At 40.6% G+C, this 24,467-nt stretch overlaps 1 protein-coding gene across 34 annotated transcripts in view; it reads left to right on the forward strand.

Moving 5' to 3' along the window:
• The window catches only part of beta-Spec (spectrin beta chain), a 211,948-nt gene that overhangs the window by 125,567 nt on the left and 61,914 nt on the right, over nt 1-24,467 (forward strand). For all 34 annotated transcript variants that reach the window (XR_011714206.1, XR_011714211.1, XR_011714208.1 and 31 more), the window contains 6 exons: nt 3,705-8,419; nt 13,778-13,982; nt 14,200-14,574; nt 16,318-16,562; nt 16,691-16,914; nt 23,573-23,664. Coding sequence is in view for 12 of the 34 variants with exons in the window: in XM_071674660.1 (XP_071530761.1) it covers nt 3,705-8,419; nt 13,778-13,982; nt 14,200-14,574; nt 16,318-16,562; nt 16,691-16,914; nt 23,573-23,664 (5,856 nt within the window). In the remaining 22 variants the exon portion in view is untranslated. The remainder of the gene's footprint in view (nt 1-3,704; nt 8,420-13,777; nt 13,983-14,199; nt 14,575-16,317; nt 16,563-16,690; nt 16,915-23,572; nt 23,665-24,467) is intronic.

Genomic DNA, 24,467 nt, shown 5'->3' on the forward strand with positions numbered 1-24,467 from the left:
ACTTACACTTAGTACAGTGAAACTTCCTCTTCAAATGTTTTGTGCACAAAGACACCCAGACAACCTAACCACTTTTCTTGACATGTATCGTATCCCTTCCCAGAGGATGTGGTCAGCTTCCTGAACACTGCAGGAGTCTCAGGGAGGAGGTTTCCCAGGGCAGGATGGAAAAGTACCAATGTTCAATAAGAATAATTTTCAGAGTGGATTGAAACGTGGGGTACATATGTTATAGAGAGAATTTTCTCTCACATACCCATAAGCTGTAGTTTAGAAATGTAAATTGGAATCTTAAACATAGATGGTGCAGCAGTATCTCATTTGGGTTTGGTAATTTCAGGCAGGAGAGTAAAGGGAATTTTGTTTGTGACAGAACTACTTGGTATCTTTTTGTACTCTGTGAAAGCTTTTAAGATATTTTAATAGATTTAAGTAAATACTATTCAGAATTTTAAGGATTTTCTCTTAATTCAGAGGACATGAATAGAGCTAATTGAATTATGTTTCCTTTTCCGGATATTTAATGTATGTGTACTGCATGAATGAGCCCTTATGTTCTCGAGGGAGATTGCAACTGTCCTTGTATCAGATTTGTAAATTGTTTGTTTTGTAATTATCTGCTTTAAAGTTTGTTTTCATCAGTTTCTCAAGATAGCTGTATTATATGCATTCACAATTATATAGTCCATAGGGGTGTGTGATGTTTCCATGGTTGTTTAATTTGTTTATGGATGGGGTTATTAGGGAGGTGAATGCAAGAGTTTTGGAGAGAGGGGCAAGTATGCAGTCTGTTGTGGATGAGAGGGCTTGGGAAGTGAGCCAGTTGTTGTTTGCTGATGGTACAGCGCTGGTGGCTGTTTTGGGTGAGAAACTGCAGAAGTTGGTGACCTGAGTTTGTTAAATTGTGTGAAAGAAGAAAGCTGAGAGTAAATGTGAATAAGAGCAAGGTTATTAGGTTCAGTAGGGTTGCAGGACAAGTTAATTGGGAGGTAAGTTTGAATGGAGAAAAACTGGAGGAAGTAAAGTGTTTTAGATATCTGTGAGTGGATTTAGCAGTGGATGGAACCATGGAAGCAGAAGCGAGTCACAGGGTGGGGGAGGGGGTGAAGGTTCTGGGAGCATTGAAGAAGTGTGGAAGGTGAGAACGTTATCTTGTAGAGCAAAAAGGGGTATGTTTGAAGGAATAGTGGTTCCAACAATCTATAGATAGGGTTGTGCAGAGGAGGGTGGATGTGTACGAAATGAAATGTTTGAGGACAATATGTGGTGTGAGGTGGTTTGATTAAGTAAGGGTAAGAGAGATGTGTGGTAATAAAAAAAGTTTGGTTGAGAGAGCAGAAGAGGATGTATTGAAGTGGTTTGGTCACATGGAGAAAATGAGTGAGGAAAGATTGACAAAGAGGATATATGTGTCAGAGGTGGAGGGAACAAGAAGTGGGAAACCAACTTGGAGGTGGAAGGATGGAGTGAAAAAGATTTTGAGCGATCAGGGCTTAACATACAGGAGAGTGAGAGGCGTGCAAAGAATAGTGTGAATTGGAACGATGTGGTATACCAGGGTCGATGTGCTGTCAATGGATTGAACCAGGGCATGTGAAGCGTCTGGGGTAAACCATGGAAAGTTCTGTGGGGCCTGGATGTGGAAAGGGAGCTGTGGTTTCGGTGCATTACACATGACAGCTAGAGACTGAGTGTGAACAAATGTGGCCTTTGTTGTCTTTTCCTAGCGCTACCTCGCATGCACTTGGGTGGAGGAGGATGTCATTTCATGTGTGGCAGGGTGGCGATGGGAATGGATGAAGGCAGCAAGAATGAATATGTACATGTGTATATATGTCTATGTTTTTTTTTTTTTTTTTTTTTTTTTTTTTTTATACTTTGTCGCTGTCTCCCGCGTTTGCGAGGTAGCGCAAGGAAACAGACGAAAGAAATGGCCCAACCCCCCCCCCCATACACATGTACATACACACGCCCACACACGCAAATATACATACCTACACAGCCTTCCATGGTTTACCCCAGACGCTTCACATGCCTTGCTTCAATCCACTGACAGCACGTCAACCCCTGTATACCACATGACTCCAATTCACTCTATTTCTTGCCCTCCTTTCACCCTCCTGCATGTTCAGGCCCCGATCACACAAAATCCTTTTCACTCCATCTTTCCACCTCCAATTTGGTCTCCCTCTTCTCCTCGTTCCCTCCACCTCCGACACATATATCCTCTTGGTCAATCTCTCCTCACTCATTCTCTCCATGTGCCCAAACCATTTCAAAACACCCTCTTCTGCTCTCTCAACCACGCTCTTTTTATTTCCACACATCTCTCTTACCCTTACGTTACTTACTCGATCAAACCACCTCACACCACACATTGTCCTCAAACATCTCATTTCCAGCACATCCATCCTCCTGCGCACATCTCTATCCATAGCCCACGCCTCGCAACCATACAACATTGTTGGAACCACTATTCCCTCAAACATACCCATTTTTGCTTTCCGAGATAATGTTCTCGACTTCCACACATTTTTCAAGGCTCCCAAAATTTTCGCCCCCTCCCCCACCCTATGATCCACTTCCGCTTCCATGGTTCCATCCGCTGACAGATCCACTCCCAGATATCTAAAACACTTCACTTCCTCCAGTTTTTCTCCATTCAAACTCACCTCCCAATTGACTTGACCCTCACCCCTACTGTACCTAATAACCTTGCTCTTATTCACATTTACTCTCAACTTTCTTCTTCCACACACTTTACCAAACTCAGTCACCAGCTTCTGCAATTTCTCACATGAATCAGCCACATGAATCAGTCTGTGTATGTATATGTATGTATATGTTGAAATGTATAGGTATATATGTGTGTGTGTGTGTGTGGGCATTTATGTATATACATGTGTATGTAGGTGGGTTGGGCCATTCTTTTGTCTGTTTCCTTGTGCTGCCTCACTAATGCAGGAGACAGTGACTAAGTATAATGAAAAAGATGATAATAGTTTGTTTGTTAATATTGTAAGGTTTGTTTTTTACATAGTTTTCCTTAATCTTTAGTGAAAGTAATTCTATGTTAAACCAACTTTTTTTTATTTTTTTTTTTAATTAACTGAAGGGTTGTATGTCAATAAAGTAATTTTGAACCGTAGGACCATGTGTTGAGTTCTTCCCCAGATAAGTGTGAAATAGTGTAATCTGTATCTATTCTTTATACCTGTGGCACCTGATCCCTCCTGAAACTCCCTCAGTGGGATGGGTATAGCAATAGAGTCTCCGTAGCCAGTGAATAACACTGCTGCTCAGATTTTTAGCCTTTAGTGCCTCACCCTTAACAGGCTTCAGGCAGAGGGCACTTCTTGTGCATCAAAGAAAATTTCTGGGACTGACACTGATTATGTAGGTTAACTGTCATCTTGCTCCTGGTTAAGCTAAAGAGAATTGGTTTTAATCTTTAAGCACAAACAGATGGTAAATGATTTTTTAACACCCTGTGGCAAGTTGTTTGTGTGTGTGTGTGAGGAGTGGGTTGGAGATCAATTTGCCATTGTTTTTGTACTGATATAATATCTAGACAAGAAATGCAAGCAGAAGTACATTTTTCTTAGTGAAGGCTCAGAAAAGTTTTTATAGGTCAGGAAAATTATAAGTAGTTGGCTTAGTTAGTATATTTGATATATGACAAATTTTTTTTTTCTTATCCACAGCCAAGGCCAACGAAGGGAAAGATGCGAATTCACTGCTTGGAGAATGTGGACAAAGCCTTACAGTTTCTACGTGATCAGCGTGTCCATTTGGAGAACATGGGCTCACACGACATTGTGGATGGCAATGCACGTCTTACACTTGGTCTCATCTGGACTATCATCCTTCGCTTCCAGATTCAAGACATTACTATTGAAGAAACTGAGAATCAAGAGACAAAGAGTGCCAAGGATGCTCTTCTTCTTTGGTGTCAGATGAAGACTGCTGGTTACCACAATGTAAACATAAGAAATTTCACAACCTCATGGAGGGATGGATTAGCATTCAATGCCATCATTCACAAGCATCGACCAGATTTGGTGCAGTATGAAAAATTGTCTCGTTCAAATGCCATTTACAATCTTAACAATGCCTTTAATGTGGCTGAAAACAAGCTGGGACTCACAAAACTTCTTGATGCTGAAGATATATTTGTAGAACAACCAGATGAGAAGTCTATTATTACCTATGTTGTCACCTATTACCACTACTTCTCTAAATTGAAACAGGAGACAGTTCAAGGCAAGCGTATTGGCAAGGTGGTTGGTATTGCAATGGAGAATGACAGAATGATCAAGGAATATGAAAGTTTGACTTCAGACCTTCTCAAGTGGATTGAGACTACCATTGAGTCTCTTAATGATAGAGCTTTTGCAAACTCCTTGACTGGAGTGCAAACACAGCTTACACAATTCAACACTTATCGCACTGTAGAGAAACCACCAAAGTTTGTTGAAAAAGGAAATCTTGAAGTGCTGCTTTTTACTTTACAATCCAAGATGAGAGCAAACAACCAGAAACCATATCTTCCAAAGGAAGGGAAGATGATTAGTGACATCAACAAGGCCTGGGAACGTCTGGAGAAAGCAGAACATGAGCGGGAGTTAGCATTACGTGAAGAGCTTATCCGCCAAGAAAAGCTGGAGCAACTGGCTGCAAGGTTCAACCGCAAGGCTGGTATGCGAGAAACTTGGTTGTCTGAAAACCAGCGCCTTGTTTCTCAAGATAACTTTGGTTTTGATCTGGCAGCTGTGGAAGCAGCAGCAAAGAAACATGAAGCCATTGAGACAGACATCTTTGCTTATGAGGAACGTGTACAGGCAGTTGTTGCAGTGGCTCAAGAATTAGAGACGGAACGCTATCATGATATTGAACGTATTAATGCGAGAAAGGATAATGTATTACGTTTGTGGAACTACCTGCTAGAACTTTTGCGTCTTCGTCGTATGAGACTTGAACTTTCTTTACAGTTGCAGCAGAACTTCCAAGAAATGATATACATTTTAGATTCCATGGAGGATATGAAGGTGCGCTTGTTGAGTGAAGATTATGGAAAACACCTGATGGGTGTGGAGGACTTGCTGCAGAAACACTCTCTACTGGAAGCAGACATCAATGTGTTAGGTGAGCGTGTTAAGACTGTAATTGAGCATTCTCAGAGGTTCCTCGATGATGAACAAGTGGAGGGTTATCGACCATGTGACCCATCTATTGTTCTCGAACGTGTACAGCAATTAGAAGATGCTTATGGTGAACTGGTTAAGCTTGCAGTGGAACGCCGATTACGTCTGGAAGAATCTCGGAAATTATGGCAGTTTTACTGGGATATGGCAGAGGAGGAGAATTGGATCAAGGAGAAGGAACAGATTCTCTCCACTTCAGACATAGGGCATGACCTTATCACTGTTAATTTACTCTTGACAAAGCACAAGACAGTGGAAGAAGAACTTCTTTCTCATGACCCCCAGGTAATGGCTGTTGTCAAAAGTGGAGAAGAGCTCATTGCCCAACAGCACTTTGGTTCAGACAAGATCCAGGAAAGAATTGATGAAATTTTAGGTATGTGGAACAGCCTCAAGGAGAGGTCTGCAGCTCGAAAGAAAAGGCTGACTGATGCAGTGGACCTGCATCAGTTCTATACTGAAGCTGATGATGTAGACACTTGGATGCTAGATATTCTTCGATTGGTTTCCAGCGAGGATACAGGCAGAGATGAGGCCACTGTGCAATCTCTTCTCAAGAAACACAAGGATGTAACAGAGGAGCTGAAAAATTATGCCACTACAATCGAAGCTCTCCATCAACAAGCATCAGAGCTGAATGAGATTGATAGGGAATCCCCGGATGTGGTTGAAAGACTCGCATCCATTGATAGACGATACAAAGAGCTCTTAGAATTGGCGAAGATGCGAAAGCAGAGACTGCTTGATGCCTTATCCTTATATAAGCTGTTTACTGAGGCAGATGGTGTGGAGCAGTGGATAGGAGAGAAGGAGCGCATGCTAGAGACTATGGTTCCTGCAAAGGACATTGAAGACTGTGAAATTATGAAACACAGATATGAAGGATTTGAACAGGAAATGAATGCCAATGCCAGTCGTGTTGCAGTGGTAAATCAATTAGCTCGCCAATTGTTGCATGTGGAGCATCCTAATTCAGAGGATATTGTAGCCCGCCAGAATCAGTTGAATCAACGCTGGGCAGAACTTCGAGAGAAGGCGGAGGGTAAACGTGAAGAACTTAATTCAGCTCATGGTGTTCAGACATTCCACATTGAATGCAGAGAAACAGTTCTTTGGATTGAGGATAAGAAGAGAGTATTGATGGAGACTGCTGATTTAGGTACAGATCTTAGTGGTATCATGACACTTCAGCGTCGCCTCTCGGGTATGGAGCGTGACTTAGCAGCCATTCAGGCTAAGTTGGATGCTTTAGAGAGAGAAGCTGATAAGATAAGTCAAGATCACCCAGAAGAAGCAGAGCTTATTCGTGAACGTATTGAGCAGATTCGTGCTGTATGGGATCAGCTCACTCAGCTGTTGAAGGAACGTGATGCAAAACTGGAGGAGGCTGGTGATCTTCATCGTTTCCTGCGTGATTTGGATCACTTCCAATTATGGCTGACCAAAACTATGACTGATGTGGCCTCAGAAGATATTCCATCTAATCTTGCCGAGGCAGAAAAACTTCTTAGTCAGCACCAGTCTATCCGAGAGGAGATTGACAACTACACAGAGGACTATACTAAGATGATGGAATATGGTGAACGTATAACTGCTGAAGATGTTACTCCAGCAGATGATGCACAGTACATGTTCTTAAGAGAACGATTGAAAGCACTCAAGGATGGCTGGGCAGAATTACACCAGATGTGGGAGAACAGGCAACAACTTTTGTCCCAGTCTTTGAATTTGCAAATGTTCTTACGTGATGCCAAGCAGGGTGAAGTGCTCCTTAGTCAACAGGAGCACTACCTCAGTAAAGATGAAACTCCCACAAATTTGGAACAAGCAGAGAACCTTATCAAGAGGCATGAAGCATTCCTTACTACCATGGAAGCTAATGATGAAAAGATAAATGGAATTTGTCAGTTTGCACAGAGGCTTTTGGATGATGAACATTTTGCTGCTGACAAAATCCAGAAGAAAGCAGAAAATATTGAAGAGCGTCGTCAACAGAACAGAGATCGAGCAATGGAGCAGATGGAACGTCTGAGAGATCAGTTGCAAGTGCATCAATTTCTTCAAGATTGTGAAGAACTCAATGATTGGGTGCAGGAGAAACATATAATAGCTCAAGATGAGAGCTATCGTTCTGCAAAGACTGTGCACAGTAAATGGACTCGGCATCAGGCCTTTGAGGCAGAGATTGCTAGTAATAAAGACAGGCTAATAAGAGTACAGCAGGCCGGGGAGGAATTGGTTAAAGAAAAGCCAGAGATGGCAGAAATGATTGGACCAAAGATTACTGAACTGAACCAACACTTTGATGCTTTAGAAACCACTACAAAAGAAAAAGGGGAACGTCTCTTTGATGCTAACAGGCAAGTGCTGTATGAGCAGACATGTGATGATATTGATACCTGGATGACAGACTTGGAGAAACAAATTGAAGGGGGAGATACAGGTATGGATCTCACTTCTGTAAATATTCTCATGCAGAAACAGCAAATGATTGAGACACAAATGGCTGTTAAAGCTAAACAAGTTGAACAGTTAGAGAGTCAAGCTGATTACCTGCAGCGTATGACGCCAGAGAAGACTGAAGAAATTAAAGTAATGAAGTCAAAAGTAGAGTCCAAATTTGAGTCACTCAAGGGTCCTCTTGTGGAGCGCAACAGGGCTTTGGGTAAAAAGAAGGAAGCATTCCAGTTCAGAAGGGATGTGGAAGACGAGAAGCTCTGGATCCTTGAGAAGATGCCTCAGGCCACGAGCACAGAATACGGTAATTCACTGTTCACAGTTCACATGCTTAAGAAGAAACTCCAGAGTTTAAGCACAGAGATTGATAACCATGAACCACGTATTAATTTAGTATGTGCAAATGGTAGAAAACTTATTGAGGAAGGACACGAGGCTGCAGATGAATTCCATAAGTTGTTAGAGGACTTGCTTGACCACTGGGCAAAATTGAAAGATGCTCTCGAATATCGACGATCCAAACTGTTAGTTTCGGAGAAGGCTCAACAATATCTTTTTGATGCGAGTGAGGCAGAAGTGTGGATGAGTGAGCAAGAATTGTACATGATGGTAGAAGACCGTGGTAAAGATGAACTTTCTGCTCAGAATCTGATGAAGAAACACCAGAGCTTAGAAAGTGCTGTGGCTGACTATGCTGAAACAATAAGACAACTTGGTGAAACAGCTAGACATCTCATAAATGAAGAACATCCAGATAGGTAGGTTTTTTTTAGGAATGTGGGACACTTGAAAAGGTGTTTGGAACTGATATAGAAGTATTTTATTTATATTTATTTTGCTTTGTCACTGTCTCCCGCGTTTGCGAGGTAGCGCAAGGAAACAGATGAAAGAAATGGCCCAACCCACCCCCATACACATGTATATACATACACGTCCCCACACGCAAATATACATACCCATACATCTCAATGTACACATATATATACACACACAGACATATACATATATACACTTGCACACAATTCACACTGTCTGCCTTTATTCATTCCCATCGCCACCTCGCCACACATGGAATAACATCCCCCTCCCCCCACATGTGTGCGAGATAGCGCTAGGAAAAGACAACAAAGGCCCCATTCGTTCACACTCAGTCTCTAGCTGTCATGCAATAATGCCCTAAACCACAGCTCCCTTTCCACATCCAGGCCCCACAGAACTTTCTATGGTTTACCCCAGACGCTTCACATGCCCTGATTCAATCCATTGACAGCATGTCGACCGTGGTATACCACATCGATCCAATTCACTCTATTCCTTGCCCACCTTTCACCCTCCTGCATGTTCAGGCCCCGATCACTCAAAATCTTTTTCACTCCATCTTTCCACCTCCAATTTGGTCTCCCACTTCTCCTCGTTCCCTCCACCTCCGACACATATATCCTCTTGGTCAATCTTTCCTCACTCATTTTCTCCATGTGCCCAAACCATTTCAAAACACCCTCTTCTGCTCTCTCAACCGCACTCTTCTTATTTCTACACATCTCTCTTAAGAACCCTTACATTACTTACTCGATCAAACCACCTCACACCACATATTGTCCTCAAACATCTCATTTCCAGCACATCCACCCTCCTGCGCACTACTCTATCCATAGCCCACGCCTCGCAACCATACAACATTGTTGGAACCACTATTCCTTCAGACATACCCATTTTTGCTTTCCGAGATAATGTTCTCGACTTCCACTCATTCTTCAAGGCTCCCAGGATTTTCGCCCCCTCCCCCACCCTGTGATTCACTTCCGCTTCCATGGTTCCATCCGCTGCCAGATCCACTCCCAGATATCTAAAAAACACTTTACTTCCTCCAGTTTTTCTCCATTCAAACTTACCTCCTAATTGACTTGACCCTCAACCCTACTGTACCTAATAACCTTGCTCTTATTCACATTTACTCTTAACTTTCTTCTGTCACACACTTTACCAAACTCAGTCATCAGCTTCTGCAGTTTCTCACATGAATCAGCCACTAGCGCTGTATCATCAGCAAACAACAGCTGACTCACTTCCCAAGCTCTCTCATCCCCAACAGACTGCATACTTGCCCCTCTTTCCAAAACTCTTGCATTCACCTCCCTAACAACCCCATCCATAAACAAATTAAACAACCATGGAGACCACACACCCCTGCGACAAACCTACATTCACTGAGAACCAATCACTTTCCGCTCTTCCTACACGTACACATGCCTTACATCCTCGATAAAAACTTTTCACTGCTTCTAACAACTTGCCTCCCACACCATATATTCTTAATACCTTCCACAGAGCATCTCTATCAACTCTATCATATGCCTTCTCCAGATCTATAAATGCTACATACAAATCCATTTGCTTTTCTAAGTATTTCTCAAGTACATTCTTCAAAGCAAACACCTGATCCACACATCCTCTACCACTTCTGAAACCACACTGCTCTTCCCCAATCTGACATAGAAGTAATATACATTAATCCAAGGGTGGATGCAGGAAACTTTGTCTTTATCCAATTGCTTAATCCCCATCAGAAAGATAGTATCTTTGTATGATTTTGGGTAGCACAATTTGAGATTTGATTTCTGTATTGTTTAAAGTGATAGAATTGAAATCTTCATACCAAAGGTATCATTTTTGGTTTGTCATTTTTTATAGGTCTCAGCTGATAGAAAAATTTGTCTGCATCGGAATATTTTGTACATAGTGTATAATGCATGAATACATGCATGTTTTGATTTATACACATAAAGTATTTCAGTATGGCAAAGAGGTGTAGTAAAAGAGTAAAGCAATGGATGGATTTTGAATGGAATGAAATTTTGATTTCTGGAGACAGATCAGGTGATGAAAGATTTCAGAGTGGTTTGAATGATTGCTGAGAAGAGCTATGTCTATTCTGGCTCAGAGAGAGACTGAGTTGAAGAAGAGTGGGTAGAATGGTTTGGAATGTTGAGGGGTTAATGTCAAGATTTAGTGTGAGGTCAAGAACAAAGGAAGGTTTGGCACTTTTGATGGAGGAGCTTTGGGGCTGTTTTAAAGTGTAAGGAAGTAATTTCAAGATTGATGTAGGTTAGAATAAAAGTTGATTATGAGGGTTGTGTGATTGTTAGTACTAATGCATCAGATAGTGAGGGGAGTGAAGAAGAGGAGGGTGTTTTTTTTTGAGGAGCTGAGTGAGTGCATTGGCAGTTGCTGCATGGGATTGTATCTTGGTACTAAGGATTCATATGCAAAAGTAGGTTATGTGGGATCAAATGGGGGTATGAGGTACCCAGCCTAGATGAAAATGGGGAACAGCTTTTTGAGATGTGTACTGAGAAAGGATTAATGTTTAGAAATCCATGGTTAAGAAAAAAAAGGTATATGTATGTCAGTGGGATTAGGGGTCACTGGGCATTATTGGATTATATGCCAAGGAGAGGGTTTTGTATGTGAATATTCTAAGGGGAACAGTATGTGGGGTGTGTGATGATTTTTAAGTGGGGGAGGTTTGATGAAAGTGGATTAGCATGGAAAAGAGGCGTGTACAGTATCACCAAGAAAGATTGGTTGAAGGTTAGCTTACTTTTGCAGATAAAGTCTTTGGCATTTCCAACCTTTTACTTCTACCTAATGCTCCCACCTAATGTTCCTACCAACTATTTTTACCTAATGGTTTAATCTAATGTTTCTTCCTACTTTTTCTATCTACTGCTCCAACCATTTTTTCAAAAGGCAGGGCTAGCACATACTGCTCACCACAGGAAAATCTAGAGTTATGAAGAATGAGCTGTGTGAGTTGAGTGTTGTCAAGTGATATGTATGTGACAAGGAGAGACTGTATGTTTGTTGACAGAATGTTGGCAGTCCATGTGTAGGTGAGGCAGAAACAAGAGACAGCTATGTGGGTCTGGGGGGTGGAGCTTGACAACCAGTTAAGTGCTGGTGCACTATGCAGCTATCACTAATGCTCCAGATACCCAGGTGGGTAGTGCTGGTAATATACTGCCCTGGTAGGTGGTTGCCTACCAACTACTACCTAATGTAGGATAAAGTTAAATTGCTAAAGAAAGAAATGAGAAAGGTGAATGTACAGTATTTGCTGGAAAGGAATGCCAGTGGTCTGAAGGTGTATATGAAATAGCAGGGGTCTAGAATGAAATAGTGGAGCTGATAAAGAGGGCAGATGAGGGATGGGGTAAGGGAATATTGACAACTCCTGGGAGAATGAAATGTTTTGCAAGGAGGTGAAGTGTGAGAAAAACAAGGGAAAAAGTGAGATGAAAAATGAAGGAACAGATGGGGAAGTGTTAGTAGGCAAAGAGATGAAAAAGAGATAAAGCAAGTGTTTTGAAGATGTATCTTCAAGCAAGATTTCAAGATGTACTGATTGGGCTGAGTCCACCATATTGTATTGCAGTGGCTCAAATTAAGATAGAAAAATGGGAGAGAAAAATGGGAAATTAAGATAGAAAAATGGGAGTAATTTAGGTGTTAGTCTTTATTTATTTTTATATGCTAGAAAATGTTTAGATATGTTAGAATTTATATATTTTTTCATGCTAAAGAGTGTAGAATAGCCATTGAGATTTGGAAAGATAACTGTTAGAGGCCATAGATGTGTAAAATACAATTGTTGAAGTTTTTGATCACTATAAGGATATGAAAACACGACAGGTTAATTGAGGTCAACCTCTGAAGATAGTTTTAGAAAAAAATAAGTGATGAAATAGTTACTCATACAGAAATAGGTTCCTCAGTTGTTAAATGTTTTAATCTCCCAGACTCTATACTTGCTCCCTCTTTGTTTTATCAATTCTTTTTCCTTGACACTGATAGCAACACACTGAAATGACACTGAAATTAGTATGACAGTTTCACATGCTGAGGACACTGAAAAACTGTAAACAAGTATCAACCAAATCTTGCTTTAGGCCTGTGGAAGTAGATTCATTGGAGATTGTTTTCAACCCTTCTTTTGAAGAAGGAAATAAGAAATTATCTCGTACAAAAATTTGGATGAGCTGGACTGATTATAACACTAAGAGATGTGACAAGGGGTTAAGAGTGGTGATGTCTGATGACCTTTGGAAATTACAACTACGGCTGTACAGTTAAAAGGGTACACAAGGGAAGTATTGCTAGTCTAAGGATAAATGTTAGGATATGAGTGGTTTAAAACAAGTGTGAGAGAACATTAAAGGTATGTGACATCACCATGGGTATATACTTTTTATCACCTGATATGAGAAAAAGAAAGGATGATGGCAGGGATACGTACATCTTATCCAGGATAGAATTGAATGGAAGCTCCCATAGTTATTATATTAAATGATTCCAAAAAGGAACATCATAGAAAAAGTTGTGAAGGAATGATTTATAAGAATGATAGTGGGAAATCTAAAGTTGAGTGATGGCCTTCTGGGAACAACAGTGAGGAGCAGAGCTCTTGTGAATGAGAAGAATTGAAGTTAATAGTTTAGAAGAGTTTAGTATAATGAATGCTGGTTTCATGTCTTAGATGTGGATATGGAAACCTTAATTGTCTTAAGTCCAGATTAGTAGAAAACGAACAGTAAAAATAAATAATATGTGTAACAAATTCATGTAGGAGAATAGACAGCAGAAGAAGATATATGATATGAAAAGTTGTGAAAGACTGGATTGAAAGCTGCAAAAATGAGATGGCTAAGCAAGACTAAGTGGCAGATGATAGGCTGGTAAAGAATATATTTAGTTGAATTCTTGATGGTATGATAAGAGGTGAACTGCAAATAGATACGTTGTACAATCTTCAGTGCTATATCCCAGATTGTCAGGAAGTTATTTTTATCATGTGCATTAGAGGCATTATTTGTATGAGGATGGATGTTTCAACATAGAAGTTACAGATGAACTTTGTAAGCAGAGGAAACAGATAAGAAGTGCACAGGTGTTGTGGAAGATTTTGTTTTTGGACATTAGATGTGGAGACCAATGATTGAGCTGAAAGTTTTAATGCTTTTGGTCGATCCCATGTAAATTGAACCAGAGTTAAAAATGATCGACCTAATACCTGTCAGATTATTGATGAATAAACTTGCTTCTTTTTCCTTCTTTAGTGAACAGATTGGAATTAGACAGTCACAGATTGACAAGCTATATGCAGGGTTGCGGGACCTTGCAGTGGAACGTCGTAGCAAATTAGATGAAGCTCTTAAGCTGTTCATGCTTAATCGTGAGGTTGATGACTTAGAACAATGGATTGCTGAGAGGGAGGTGGTTGCTGGATCACATGAGTTAGGTCAAGATTATGACCATGTCACGGTGAGTGCACTTGAGGCTTTTACTTGATAGAAGATTTGAATAGCAAGGAGAATATCATTGTAGTTACATAGCTTTGGATTGAAACATTTAGTTTCTTTACTTTTTTAATATAACTGATTTAAGGAGTTTCCATGTGATGCAGAAACTATACGAAACAGAATAGGCTAATAGTCAGGTTGCTTTGAATTGAAACTTGGCTCTCTTATTTGTTTTTCAGATGCTTCGAGACAGATTTAAGGAGTTTGCTCGTGATACAGAAACCATTGGCACAGAAAGAGTTGCAGCTGTTAATGAGATAGCTGATCAGCTGATATCTGCTGGTCACTCTGATGCAGCCACTATAGCAGAATGGAAAGATGGGCTTAATGAATCTTGGGCAGACTTACTAGAATTGATTGAAACTCGAACACAGATGTTAGCAGCTTCTTGGGAGCTCCATAAGTTCTTCCATGATTGCAAAGATGTTTTAAGCCGTATCTTAGAAAAGCAAAACAGCATCTCAGATGAACTAGGCCGTGATGCCGGTTCAGTATCTGCCTTACAGAGGAAACATCAAAACTTTGTACAGGATTTGGTTATGCTTCAACAACAGGTAAAGTAACTTTATCATAGTGATTGAATCTTTTTCTGTTTTGGACTATGGAGTTCGGAAGATATAGCCTTAATCAAGCTAATGGGAGACTTACCAAATGCCAAAATCAAATAGAAATGAAAAAAGTGAATGTGATTCTATTATAATGACAGTAAAATCAGTTCATAACTTTCCTCATCCAGTCAGAGGATGATTTTCCAACTACCATCCCATGCCCCCATAAGGTGTTACCATTAGTTAACCATGCCTGCTTTAACATTTCAACCTACCTTACTAAAACCTGACCTGGAATGCACAGCTCATTGGTCATTTGAAGACCTGTGCTTATTGGTTATAGAAATGCTTGCGTATTAAGAAAACCCTCTCCTGAAGAAAATGTAAATACAGTAAAGCTTCTCATTGATAAAGTTTGTCATTTTTAAGCTTGTTTGTGTGTCAGGATGATTGTAGCCAGTCAGCTGGAGCACTTGACCTGTATGAATACTAGATAAGAAACTTGCACTTGTTCAGTGTTTTTGAAAAATAAAAGCTTGGTATTTTCTCCTTATCACAGCATATACTTTGATATGGAGAGAGTTTGTATAGCTCCTTATGGGAGGGTTTTGATTTTGTACCTAACTTTCATGGTCATTTCCTGTGATCTTTCATTTTTCAACTTGCCTAAGTCTGAAGCTCAGGGGAGCTATTATTTGTAAGTTTTCTCACATCCACCATCTGCATATCTGATGTATTTTTATTGAAATGTTTTTGAATCCACATCTAGTGCTCTGTGCTCCAGTATCCAGCAGGATGATTCCTGCAGCAGCATCTCCATGCAGGCCTGTTCTGATCTTTCCATCTCTGTCTGTCATCAGTCTTCATCCAAGTTTAGTTCTGCTCAGGGTATTCAGGTCACCATGTTTTCTGTCCGAGTCTTATAGTGAAGAACTGGCCCAAATCTCATGCATCCATTGCTCACTTTGTGAGAGATAATTTATGAGGGACCTTTCTTTGTCTGTTGCAGGTGCTTCCTTGATGAAATGGGAAATGGGCAACAAGTATGAAAAAAAAGAAAAATGTCTAGATTGTATTTCTATCCATTCTTATTTCGGTGCCAATAATTGTGCTGCACTGCAGATGACTCAAGTGTTCTGTTAAACACTTGTAATTATGATTTACTCACTTCTCACATTAAAGTTAATCTGATTTAAAGGTGCTAGTTTCTAGTAGTGATAGTTTTGAGCTCATGACAGTTATATATTTTATGCCAACCCTCTAAGCTGTACTTGCCCTGGGAGTTAGTTTGAAGATGGTGAGTGAGGGTGTTAACAGGTATGAGTACAAATGGGACCGATTAATGAGTGGTTGAGGTAGCAGCCAGGAAAGAGATAGAGCTTCTGTCTACTCCTCTGAAGTCTGCTTGGCATTGGAATTAGTTTGAGAGTGATGAGTTGGCATAATAGAATATTAACTAAGATGAATACACATGGAATAGATTGATGATTGGTTGAGGCAGTTGCTTGAAGATCAGTTCCTAATTGGTTGGAGTTAGTTATTGGTCATTATAGTTAGAACTTTGTTCTGAATATGATTTTGTTGTGTACCAAAGTGTATATGGCTGGGCAAGGCTCCAAGCATCTTAGCTGACCTTTTTCATGATGTAGGAAGAAGTTTCACACATAAGTTTTTGTTCCTTTGGTTTATAAATTCAGTTGTAATTTCTAATACCAGTATCAGAAATTTCAATTTATACAATCTGTACAGGTGCAACAAGTTCAAGAAGACTCTTCCAAATTACAAGCAGCATATGCGGGTGACAAAGCTCGTGAAATTACGAACCGTGAAGCAGAGGTGGTGTCTGCCTGGTTGAACTTACAGGGAATGTGTGAGGATCGGCGTATTAAACTTCATGACACTGGAGACCTATTTAAATTCTTTAACATGGTGCGCACACTTATCTTATGGATGGATGATGTTATCAGACAGATGAACACTACCGAAAAACCAAGGTATTGTATTTTTAAATTTTATTGTGATTTTGTGTATGACATATGGATTACTTTCATTATTTTGTTTAGTTAAGGTTTGAATTTTGTTGTGTTTTCCAAAAAAGATGAAATAAAGTTTTCATTTTCAGGGATGTGAGTGGTGTAGAGTTATTAATGAACAATCATCAGAGTCTAAAAGCAGAGGTAGATGCTCGTGAAGATAACTTTAATGTGTGTGTGTCTCTTGGGAAGGAGCTTCTAGCTCGAAATCACTATGCAACACCAGAGATCAAGGAGAAACTTATGTCCCTCAGCAACCAACGCATCAACATGCTCCAGCGATGGGAAGAAAGATGGGAGCACCTCCAACTCAGTAAGATAAATAATAAATTTTGCTGTCCTTATGGTAGACAATACAACAGTCTTCTGTTGAATGTAATGAGAAGGGAACTCCTTCATCCATTTTTTTCCAAACAGAAAAGTAAATTCTGTTTTTCTAAAAACTGACAAAATTTTTTTTCACCATTTAATTATGGTAGTGTCCGAAACAGATAACTGAGCATTTGAGAAAGATTTGTGCTTGGCTCCTTTCTTTATTGAAGAAAAAAGTCATAATTGTATAATTGACACAACCACTGGGTATTTTACTGTGGTTGGTTTCCAGTTGTATGACCATGGTTTATTTGAACGGAACCCAGCTAAATAACCAACTAGTATCTTACGAGGATTGTGTATGATTCTTCTCTGATTCTGGTATCCACTGTAAATGCATTATATTACCATTGATAAACTGGAACCTGGTAGAATAGCCATCAGCTATATCACTGGGACTTTGTGTGATTTTTACCCTGATTTTATATTGTCAGGATGCTTTTGTGTGTGATTTTACCATGTAGATATATTTATTCTTACTAATTCATATCTATCTCTGGGGATATGGGAGAAAGAATACTTCCCTCACGTGTCGTAGAAGGCGACTAAAGGGGATGGGAGTGGGGGGCTAGAAACCCTCCCCTCCTTGTATTTTAACTTTCTAAAAGGGGAAACAGAAGAAGGAGTCATGCGGGGAGTGCTCATCCTCCTCGAAGGCTCAGATTGGGGTGTCTAAATGTGTGTGGATGTAACCAAGATGAGAAAAAAGGAGAGATAGGTAGTATGTTTGAGGAAAGGAACCTGGATGTTTTGGCTCTGAGTGAAACGAAGCTCAAGGGTAAAGGGGAAGAGTGGTTTGGGAATGTCTTGGGAGTAAAATCAAGGGTTAGTGAGAGGACAAGAGCAAGGGAAGGAGTAGCACTACTCCTGAAACAGGAGTGGTGGGAGTATGTGATAGAGTGTAAGAAAGTAAACTCTAGATTGATATGGGTAAAACTGAAAGTTGATGGAGAGAGATGGGTGATTATTGGTGCATATGCACCTGGGCATGAGAAGAAAGATCATGAGAGGTGAATGAGTGTGTTAGTGGTTTTGATGCACGAGACCAGGTTATAGTGATGGGTGATTTGAATGCAAAGGTGAGTAATGTGGCAGTTGAGGGAATAATTGGTGTACATGGGGTGTTCAGTGTTGTAAATGGAAATGGTGAAGAGCTCGTAGATTTATGTGCTGAAAAAGGACTGGTGATTGGGAATACCTGGTTTAAAAAGACAGACATACATAAGTATACGTATGTAAGTAGGAGAGATGGCCAGAGAGCTTTATTGGATTATGTGTTAATTGATAGGCACGCGAAAGAGAGACTTTTGGATGTTAATGTGCTGAGAGGTGCAACTGGAGGAATGTCTGATCATTATCTTGTGGAGGCGAAGGTGAAGATTTGTATGGGTTTTCAGAAAAGAAGAGTGAATGTTGGGGTGAAGAGAGTGGTAAGAGTAAGTGAGCTTGGGAAGGAGACTTGTGTGAGGAAGTACCAGGAGAGAGTAAGTACAGAATGGAAAAAAGGTGAGAACAAAGGAGGTAAGAGGAGTGGGGGAGGAATGGGATGTATTTAGGGAATCAGTAATGGCTTGCGCAAAAGATGCTTGTGGCATGAGAAGTGTGGGAGGTGGGCAGATTAGAGAGGGTAGTGAGTGGTGGGATGAAGAATTAAGATTATTAGTGAAAGAGAAGAGAGAGGCATTTGAACAATTTTTGCAGGGAAATATTGTAAATGACTGGGAGATGTATAAAAGAAAGAGGCATGAGGTCAAGAGAAAGGTGCAAGAGGTGAAAAAGAGGGCAAATGAGGGTTGGGGTGAGAGAGTATCATGAAATTTTTGGGAGAATAAAAAGATGTTTTGGAAGGAGGTAAATAAAGTGCGTGCTCAAATTACAGAGGTATAAGTTTGTTGAGTAATCCTGGTAAATTATACGGGAGGGTGTTGATTAAGAGGGTGAAGGCATGTACAGAGCATCAGATTGGGGAAAAGCAGTGTGGTTTCAGAAGTGATAGAGGATGTGTGGATCAGGTGTTTGCTTTGAAGAATGTATGTGAGAAATACTTAGAAAAGCAAATGGATTTGTATGTAGCATTTATGGATCTGGAGAAGGCATATGATAGAGTTGATAGAGATGCTCTGTGGAAGGTATTAAGAATATATGGTGTGGGAGGAAAGTTGTTAGAAGCAGTGAAAAGTTTTTATCGAGGATGTAAGGCATGTGTATGTGTAGGAAGAGTGGAAAGTGATTGGTTCTTAGTGAATGTAGCTTTGCGGCAGGGGTATGTGATGTCTCCGTGGTTGTTTAATTTGTTTATGGATGGGGTTGTTAGGGAGGTGAATGCAAGAGTTTTGGAAAGATGGGCAAGTATGAAGTCTGTTGTGGATGAGAGAGCTTGGGAAGTGAGTCAGTTATTGTTTGCTGATGATACAGTGCTGGTGGCTGATTCATGTGAGAAACTGCAGAAGCTGGTGACTGAGTTTGGTAAAGTGGTGAAAGAAGAAAGTTGAGAGTAAATGTGAATAAGAGCAAGGTTATTAGGTACAGTAGGGTTGAGGGTCAAGTGAATTGGGAGGTAAGTTTGAATGGAGAAAAACTGGAGGAAGTGAAGTGTTTTAGATATCTGGGAGTGGATTTGACAGCGGATGGAACCATGGAAGTGGAAGTGAATCATAGGGTTGGGGAGGGGGTGAAAATTCTGGGAGCCTTGAAGAGTGTGTGGAAGTCGAGAACATTATCTCGGAGAGCAGAAATGGGTATGTTTGAAGGAATAGTGGTTCCAACAATGTTGTATGGTTGCGAGGCATGGGCTGTGGATAGAGTTGTGCGCAGGAGGGTGGATGTGCTGGAAATGAGATGTTTGAGGACAATATGTGGTGTGAGGTGGTTTGATCGAGTAAGTAATGATAGGGTAAGAGAGATGTGTAGTAATAAAAAGAGTGTGGTTGAGAGAGCAGAAGAGGGTGTTTTGAAGTGGTTTGGTCTCATGGAGAGAATGAGTGAGGAAAGATTGACCAAGAGGATATATGTGTCAGAGGTGGAGGGAACGAGGAGAAGTAGGAGACCAAATTGGAGGTTGAAAGATGGAGTGAAAAAGATTTTGTGTGATCGGGGCCTGAACATGCAGGAGAGTGAAAGGCGTGCAAGGAATAGAGTGAATTGGAACGATGTGGTATACCGGGGTCGACGTGCTGTCAATGTATTGAACCAGGGCAAACCAGGGCATGTGAAGCGTCTGGGGTAAACCATGGAAAGTTCTGTGGGGCCTGGATGTGGAAAGGGAGCTGTGGTTTCGGTGCATTATTACATGACAGCTAGAGACTGAGTGTGAATGAATGTGGCCTTTGTTGTCTTTTCCTAGCGCTACCTCGCACACATGAGGGGGGAGGGGGTTGTTATTCCATGTGTGGCAAGGTGGCAATGGGAATGAATAAAGGCAGACAGTATGAATTATGTGCATGTGTATATATGTATATGTCTGTGTGTGTATATATATGTATACATTCAGATGTATAGGTATGTATTTTGCGTGTGTGAACGTGTATGTATATACATGTGTATGTGGGTGGGTTGGGCCATTCTTTCGTCTGTTTCCTTGCGCTACCTCACTAACACGGGAGACAGCGACAAAGCAAAATAATGAAATAAAAAAAAATAGTAATACTAATGCATATAAGATAACTTAGATAACTGATAACTTAATGAATATGACATCTATTTTCATTAATGATGTTAGACACACATGTAGAGTAGTTAGTAATACTGAGGCACATGAGTTTTCTGAAATATTTCAGGGTGGTATCACTACACTTATGGTAACTATTGCAACATGGGTCTGGCATAGTTTACAGTTTAGTGCCTTTCATTCTTTAGTGTATTTTCCCCAAGTAAAGACTTTTGCTCAGAATAAGAATTAGGTCACAGGATCAAGTTGATATTGACATGATGAAGGTATTTGCTGTTGTACTGGGACCTTTTGAACTTGTAATCTGTTTCTAAATGCTGTCATGTGTGTTAAGCTCTGGCCACTGGGTATTGATCTATGGCCAGATACAGGTTGAACCTCTATAATCTGGCAATTTTGGGGCTTGGCCATTACTGGACCACAGAAAATGCTGGAAAATGGACGTTGACATGTAAAGGAGCATCCACACAGCCTGGCAGTGTCCAGTGGGCATGAGTACTGTCATCATACACTTTGTGGCAGCTTTGACGGGCAAATCAGTGGATTGCCCTTGCCTGTAGTTGATCGAAGTCACCAGTGGTGGCACCTCAGACAGACAAATCAACAGATTGCCCTTGCCTGTAGTCGATTGAAATCACCAAATACTGCCTGGTGGTTTGATGTCGGATCTGGAGCAACAGTGCTGCCAGCCACAAAAAGTTCCCAATCTTTACACCTCATAGTTTTCTGTACTCTAGTCTGCTTTTCCTTTTTTATGCCTGCAGCAATCAGTGTGCTACACAGTGCTTTTTTTCCTTTTAACTTTGCTGTGCATGGAGATGCCACACTTGTGGCCTGCTGACCACCCACTGGCTACTGTACGACTTTACTGCCCAACCACCTCAACAGTGTGGACTACAACACAGGCATGCCCGACAGACCTTGCCTGGTGAGGGCACAGCCCGTCAGGCACTGCCCGATAGTGCGGACATGGCTTAAGGGAACCCCTTTGTAAATATATGCCTGACCCATAGTCTTGCCAGGTCATTCCTCACACATATTGCTACATTATCAAAGGTAGACCAAAGCTTAAAACAGGAAGTAATACAGCCATTAATGCTTCCAGACAAGGTTTTTGATTGTTACATCAGATTACATTAGAAGTATCCCCAGATGGATATGACCTAGATGGATATGACCTAACCACTTTAACACACCCTCTTGTGCTCTCTCAACCACACTCTTTTTATTTCCACACATCTCTCTTACCCTTTCATTACTTACTCGATCAAACCACCTCACACTACATATTGTCCTCAAACATTTCATTTCCAACACATCCACCCTCCCCTGTACAACCTTGTGTATAGCCCATGCCTCACAACCATATAACATTGTTTGAACTACTATTCCTTCAAATATACCATTTTTGCTCCAAGATAACTCTCTCCTTCCACACATTCTTCATCGCTCGCAGAACTTTCACCCCCTTCCCCACCCTGTGACTCGCTTCTCTTTCCATGATTCCATTCACTGCCAAGTCCACTCCCAGATATCTAAAACACTTCACTTTTTCTCCATTCAAACTTACCTCTCAATTAACTTGTCCCTCTACCCTACTGAACTAATAACCTTGCTCTTATTAACATTGACACTCAACTCTCTCCTTTCACACTCTTTTCCATACTCAGTCACCAACTTCTGCAGTTTTTCACCCGAATCAGCCACTAGAGCTGTATCATTGGCGAACAACAACTTTCTTACTTCCTAGGCCCTCTCATCCCCAACAGACTGCTTACTCACACCTCTCTCTGAAGATCTTGCATATACCTCCATAACATATATGTATATTATTCCCTAGGGATAGGGGAGAAAGAATACTTTCTTTATATTCCCTGCGTGTCGTAGAAGGTGACAAAAAGGGGAGGGAGGGAGTGGGGGGCTGGAAATCCTCCCCTCTCATTTTTCTTTTTTTTTAATTTTCCAAAAGAAGGAACAGAAGGGGGCCAGGTAAGGATATTCCCTCAAAGGCTCAATCCTCAGTTCTTAATGCTACCTTGCTGAGGTGGGAAATGGTGAATAGTATGAAAAAAATTATTATCATTAGTATCATCCTTTGTTGCTTTGTCCTGCGTTAGCAAGGTGGTGCAAGGAAACAGATGAAAGAATGGCCCAACCCACCCACATACACATGTACATACATACACGCCCACACACGCACATATATGTGCCTATACATTCCAACATCTTTCTTTTCTTTCATACTATTGTCATTTCCTGTGTCAGCGAGGTAGCATTAAGAACAGAGGACTGGGCCTCTGAGGAAACATCCTCACCCAGACCCTTTCTCTGTTCCTTCCTTTGGGAAAAAAAAAAAAATGAGAGGGGAGGATTTCCAGCCCCCCGCTCCCTTCCCTTTTAATCGCCTTCTACGACACGCAGGGAATACGTGAGAAGTATTCTTTCTCCCCTATCCCCAGGGATATACATACATAAACATACACAGACATATACATATATACACATGTACATATTCATACTTGCTGCCTTCATCCATTCCCGTCGCCACTCGGTCTTGTTGATGGTGTTATTGTACTGGAAAGCAACATTACAAGATTGTCTTTTAAAATATGTCTTAAATTAGCTAAGTTGGGAGAATAGGGCAGCACTAAACTTTTAGACTTACCCTCATTTGTCACATCTATGTTACAAGAAGCATAAAATGTCTTCCTAGCTTTACTAGTAAGCTTTCTCATAATCTCGTTTCTCATGGCAAAGCTACTCATGATGCTTGCAGATGCAGCCATTACAATGTGTACATGTGTGTAAGTGGATGTTTCATGCATTCTGTAACATATCCATGTTTGATTTTGTATTATTAATTCCTTGTATAGTTTTGTTTATGAGTATATACTGAAACCTGAAATTTCATACTGATTTTATTTGTTTTCAGTTCTGGAAGTGTACCAGTTTGCTCGAGATGCATCTGTGGCAGAACAGTGGCTGTTAGCACAGGAGCCATACCTAGTATCAGCTGAGTTTGGAGTTAGTATTATATTTTATTGAAAATATTGATCAGTGTTGCAAAGAACTTTAGGTATCACATTGTCATTCTGTGTTTTAAGGTTTTAGAAGAATCTCTCTCTCACTCACACACACACACACACACACACACACACACACACACACACACACACACACACACACACACACACACGATAAACTGTGCATTGCAGCAAATTGTAGGTATAACTGAAAATGTGTTAAACCTGAAAGCATCTCCCCAGGGAAGATATAGAGTTGTTAAGTCTTCAAGAATACCGTGGAACATACTGAAAATAAATAAGTCAGACAGTCCAGCCAGAAGCTAGAAGGATTACCCAGTGTACTACCTGGAAAAGTAAGAAACGTGTGGAACTACTATGGGAACATTTAAAAAAAACTTGATATATGGCATATGGTTAAATCAGCTGAAGATGGAATAAGAATTGATAATCATGTAATTCAGGTGGCATCTGAGAAGAATGGCAAATAAGATGGGCAGTAAGCACTTTGTGCTAGCTCTGCCACTTTTTGTAGGTATTCATAGGTAAGTGGGTCTCTCTCTCTCTCTCTCTCTCTCTCTCTCTCTCTCTCTCTCTCTCTCTCTCTCTCTCTCTCTCTCTCTCATTAGAGAGAATTCAGAAATACTTTACAAACAAAGTTAAGGGGTTTCAACATGAAGTTTGCCATGAAAGACTGAATGAACATTAACTGTATATCATTAAAAGAAAGAGATTTGTGATTATCTAAGCTTGACAACTGATTGAAGGTTTAAAACAAAATATATTAAACCTGAAAGCCTCTCA

This window comes from Panulirus ornatus, chromosome 2, assembly GCF_036320965.1.
Source record: "Panulirus ornatus isolate Po-2019 chromosome 2, ASM3632096v1, whole genome shotgun sequence".
Taxonomy (NCBI): domain Eukaryota; kingdom Metazoa; phylum Arthropoda; class Malacostraca; order Decapoda; family Palinuridae; genus Panulirus; species Panulirus ornatus.